At 49.1% G+C, this 5,104-nt stretch overlaps 1 protein-coding gene across 2 annotated transcripts; it reads left to right on the top strand.

Annotated features, from left to right (window-relative positions):
- The first annotated feature begins 796 nt into the window (after positions 1–796).
- Positions 797–4,544, top strand: LOC147419872 (uncharacterized). Of its 2 annotated transcripts, XM_086505304.1 has the most exons (3): positions 797–1,122; positions 1,253–4,164; positions 4,272–4,544. In XM_086505304.1, exon 2 carries the CDS (start codon positions 1,396–1,398, stop codon positions 4,159–4,161), a length of 2,766 nt encoding a protein of 921 aa, XP_086361430.1. In that variant the 5' UTR covers positions 797–1,122; positions 1,253–1,395; the 3' UTR covers positions 4,162–4,164; positions 4,272–4,544. The 2 variants fall into 2 exon arrangements, with proteins under 2 accessions (XP_086361430.1, XP_086361429.1); XM_086505303.1 differs by having other exon boundaries at positions 797–4,164.
- Positions 4,545–5,104: the final 560 nt, after the last annotated feature.

The raw sequence follows: 5,104 nt of genomic DNA on the forward strand, positions 1-5,104 counted from the left end.
TGGTCACGCGGACTCTCCCCTCTGTCTCTAATTGCAAGAGCATGTGAAGGGCAGTGGGTCTCACAGATTTATGGTGACACACACACACACACTCTCTTATGGTGCGCACATGGCGCCGTTCAGTCATGCGTCCGATCAAAAAGGGGTTGCCACGCAAGCTAGGCCCGCCACGCCCCTGTATCAACCAAACGGCTCTCCCACCGTCTTCAACGCAATGAACCCCCCCCCTCACCACGTTCATGCGAACGTAGAGACGTTCGTGTGGCGGGAAGAAAGCTGCACTGAGCGCAGGTCTGCAAAAGCTGCAGCGGGCTGAGGTGGCGTTCACTGCATCGCTCTGAACCTGACGCAATTTGTTAATAGGAAATTAGCAGCATTGATCGTAGCGTTCAACAACACATGTGCGCAAGCAAGCGATCAGTGGGCTGCGTTCGTAACACCACCAAACGCACCTCTGAACGTCTCATGTGCGCTTCACCATCCCCCCCCCCCCCCACCACAGCTATCCTCTACTTTTCACACATACATCATACATGTCACACAACCCCTATGGTCCCCATCTCGCACATTCTCTCTCTACCCATTCTTATACTAGACAACACGCAACACTCTCTACTTACACACACATGTGATCGTCGCTGTCTTGTCTGTGTCTCTCTCTCTTCCTCTCCCTCTCCCTCTGATGATGATGATGAGAGAGGTACAAAATTGTGGGTTTTGTTGGCAGAAGAGTGCGGATGCGGTCACTGCTGTTGCATTTTGAATCCAATTCCAATTCTTCTCTCTCCTTCCCCTTCTTTCCCTTTTGTTCGGCTCTCTACTTTCAACTTTCAAGCTCCAGACTTTGAATATTTGCTGGCTATCTACGGCTCGCACTCGTCTTCTCAGTAAATGCGCCAACGCTCCACCTATCCCTTGCATTCACTCGTCTTGCAACAGCAATGCTGAGCTAGCAGAAGAGGCTCAAGCTCTCTCTCTCTCTCTCTCTCTCTCACACACACACACACGCACACACACACACACACACACACTCACACAGGTGCACATAATATCTATCAATCTGCAAGCAGATTACCACCGCTTTTGCTTCGAAGTTCAACCATTTCCTTCGGCGCAGCCCAGGTAAGTCTCTTGTTGATTTTTTGCGTGCTGCTGCTGCTGCTCTCTCTCTCTCTCTCTCTCTCTCTCTCTCTAGCTATGGAATGATTAGCAGCTCAGAATTTCTTTCCTTGCCCACTTCTCCTTCCCAAAGGAAAGCAAGTTGTTTCGCATGGACCCACTCAGCTTCTCAAGTACAACGAGACCCTCAGGGTGGGGGCTGCAAGTGCCAAAAAGCTCGCTACAAAGAGGAAAGGTTAAGAGAGGAGGTCTCACAGGTATGTGAAGTGGGCAGCGATGAGAAAGGCTGAAGAAGAATGGAAGCTGACTAGCAGCTCAGTCACAATGCAAGGAGGCAAGATCTTGTGGGCTCTCATCATTTGCTTACTTGCCTCTGGCTATGGCTATGGCGCCGATGAGGCATCAGACGAGGCTGGAGCTAATTTGCAGAGCTTTTTGCATGTAGCCCTACCCTCATCCTCCTTGTCCAGTTACAACTTCTCTATGCCTCTCTGTATGTGGGGTGGTGTCCGATGTGGAGGCAACGGTGTTGTATATGGTCTATTTCTGGAGAGCCAGGGATTGAGAGGAGCCATTCCCATGGGCACATTGGGCAAGCTAACCTCTCTCACCCATCTCAGCCTCTACAACAACTCTTTGCAGTCCCCTATCCCATCAGATTTATGGAGCCTCAGTAACTTGGAATATCTCTCCCTGTCTCTCAATGCTTTCGATGAGGAAGTGCCCGAGCAGCTTTCGTATCTTGGCAAGCTACAGAGGCTGGATCTCTCTCACAATAACTTTCATGGTTCTCTTCCCACAGAGATAAGCCAGCTAAGGACTCTCCGGTACCTCTATCTTGGCTTCAATGCCTTCTCGGGAATCATCCCCGCCGCCCTCTTCGATGCTGGTTCTCTCATGGTTGTTGATCTTTGCTGCAACAAACTGACTGGCTCTCTATCTCCTCAGCTCACAAACCTTGCAAATCTTGTCTATCTAAACCTCTCTGTCAACTCTCTTTCGGGCACCCTACCATCCAGTCTATCTTCTCTGCGAAGCCTCACCACCCTGGACCTTTCGAACAACTCATTCTCTGGTCACCTTACGCCGCTCAATGCCTCTAGCTTGGAGCACGTTTTCCTCTCCTTCAATACCTTCATCGGCGCTGTTCCTGTGCTCCAATCAGCAAAAGTAGCAAAATTGAATGCAAATCTTCTCTATGGTCATCTGCAGCAGGTATTTGGAAGTCAATTAGTTGAACTTGATCTACATCTGAATGTACTTTCTGGAGATGTGTCGGAATTTATCAACAGCACTAGCCCTGCTATAAAGCACTTGGACCTTTCTGTCAACAACTTCTCTGGTAGTCTCTCTCAAGTTGATTTTGCATTGCATACAGCTCTTGACTATTTGGACCTCTCCTTCAATGAGGTAGAAGGAAGCATTCCCGATGACATTGGGAAAGCAAGTAGCCTTGAGTACATAAATTTGTGTAACAATAAGCTCACAGGGAGCATTCCGGCATCGGTCTCACAGCTAGGTTCTCTCAAGCATTTGGATTTGTCAAAAAATTCCTTGAGTGGCAACATAACTCAGCTTGCGGGGGTGAGCTCCCTGAAGTATCTCAACCTCTCCTACAACAACGGTTTAGGATGCAATTTAGCGCTGGTGAGCGTTTTTGGGCAAGATTCGTTCACAGGGTTGAATTGCAAGCCTGCGGCAGCGAATATAATGGTGCCGCCAATGGGGAGGGGATCTAAAAGCAGGGTGAAATGGGAAGTTATTGTCGGTATAGTGGCAGGCTGTGCTCTTGCTGTGGCACTTCTCTTTATTGTTGGGGCAGTTATTGTTTGCAGGAGGCGAGGGAGGTGGCCGCCCCACAGTACTCTTTCACTCAAGCAGCGGGCTGCGGCTTACAAGGAGGATAGCAGGTTCATGTCTGGTCCTTTCTCCTTTGAGAGCAACTCTGGTCCCTGGGCTGCCAATGTGAAAAATGCGACATCTGTGCCTGTCATTATGTTTGAGAAACCCCTTCTCAACCTGTCATTCGCCGACTTGTTGCGTGCAACCTCCAACTTCAACAGAGAGACACAGGTTTCTCAAGGAGGCCTTGGACCAGTGTATAGCGCGGTTCTATCGGGCGATCTCCATGTCTCCATCAAAGTGCTCATTGAGGGAAGGGTCCTCACAAACGAGGTAGCGGCAGCTGAATTTGAGGCATTGTCTAAGATCAAACACCCCAACCTTGTCCCGATTCTCGGATATTGCATAGTGGGGGAAGAAAGGCTTGTTATCTATGAGTTCATGCGGAATGGTGGCTTGCATAGATGGTTGTTAGGCTCCCCGGACAGGTCGCACGGTTTGCACTCAAGCAGCCACTTGTACTATGACATAAGCATGGACTTGGCGAGCAGGGCAACCGTGGAGCCTTTGCCAGAGGCGGTAAATCTTAGCTGGCCAGTGAGGCATAAAGTGGCATTGGGGGTGGCAAGGGCACTAGCATTTTTACATCATGGGCAATCTGTGAAGTTGGTCCATAGGGATGTGAAGGCAAGTAATGTGATGCTAGATGAAGAGTTTGAGCCTCATTTGGCCAACACAGGGCTAGCGGGCCTGCTGGCAGGGAGCGACGAGGCTTTATTTGCAGGAGGAAGTCCAGGGTATGCGCCACCTGAGTATGGGCAAGCTGGAGGAAAGGTGACTACAATGGGCGATGTCTTCAGCTATGGGGTCATCTTATTGGAGCTTGTAACCGGTAAAAAGCCAGTGGGTGACAGTTATGAGGACGAGGAGGGGGTGGATTTGGGGGTCGGATTCAATGGGCGGTCTGGTATTAATGATCTTGTAGGGTGGGTCCGCATGTTAATGCATGAGAAGCGACCCGGTAGCCTTGTGCGTGCGCTCGATCCTCGCGCTTGCGAGGATCAAATCAGTGAAGGGCAAATGCTGGAGGTGCTTCGCATCGGCTACCTTTGCACAGCCGAGTCGCCCTCGAAGCGACCTACCATCCAGCAAGTGGTCGGCCTGTTGAAAGACATGGCTCCCAACATCACCTCTCCATGAAAGGTAGGAAGTGCAAGACAATCACATGTAACTCTCATGTCTTGCATTTGCGTTGGACTCTTGCTGAATGTTGGCTCTCACAAGGGCTTCTTTTTGTGTTGACTTTGCAGGGCTTTTGTAGGTGGAACCCAGTCACAATGCATTCATATGGAGGGTAAAGAAACACTTTTTCCAGCTTCTTTCTGAGTTGAATCATGAGGATGGGTATGGGCCTTGGATTCGAAGGGTTTTCATCTAATCCAATGCCTGCTTTTTGACTAACAGTTAGTAAGTAGCTGAAGGTCATGTGGGCTTCCTTTTGATACGACAATGGACATTGGTTGTGTGAGAATTGTTTGTAACTAAAATTATTTTTTGGGCTAAAAGTCATACCCTAGCTGTGATTCCTCTTTGTCAATTGTAGGACATGTATATTATACACACTTAGCATGTGAAGATGAAGACCTTTAATAAAGGGAAAAAGCAAGGGTCTTTTTCTACACAAAGTGGATGGAGATTAGAGGCACTAGTTTCAGTTGGTATGTTATGGAGGGATATATGGTACTCTTTACCTCATTCCAATGCATGATACTTGGCACTAGCCACATCCCCTCCATGTTTCAATGAATGTGATTGGAGGGGGGGGGGGGGGGGGGGGGGGGGGGGTATCATATATAGGTCTTGACGTCGTGCATTCGAGTATCAGGTTGGTACAATGTGAATGCAGGGCTCTATTATCACGACGAAGACAATCACTGTCCTCACATACGCGAGTGGACAAGCTATTGGAGGTGTTTTGTCTCAAGAAGGAAGACCATTGTGAGCTCTTTGGATTTTCTGGTGATTGCCTATGCAAAGTGACCACCTGTGGTGGATTATTAATTTTGCACAGTGTGCTGGTCTCACAGAGAGAGAGAGAGAGAGAGAGAGAGAGAGAGAGACTTCCAGCCCATAGTTGGAGCTT

This window comes from Adiantum capillus-veneris, chromosome 29 (genome assembly GCF_014529385.1).
Source record: "Adiantum capillus-veneris isolate H3 chromosome 29, ASM1452938v2, whole genome shotgun sequence".
NCBI lineage: Eukaryota > Viridiplantae > Streptophyta > Polypodiopsida > Polypodiales > Pteridaceae > Adiantum > Adiantum capillus-veneris.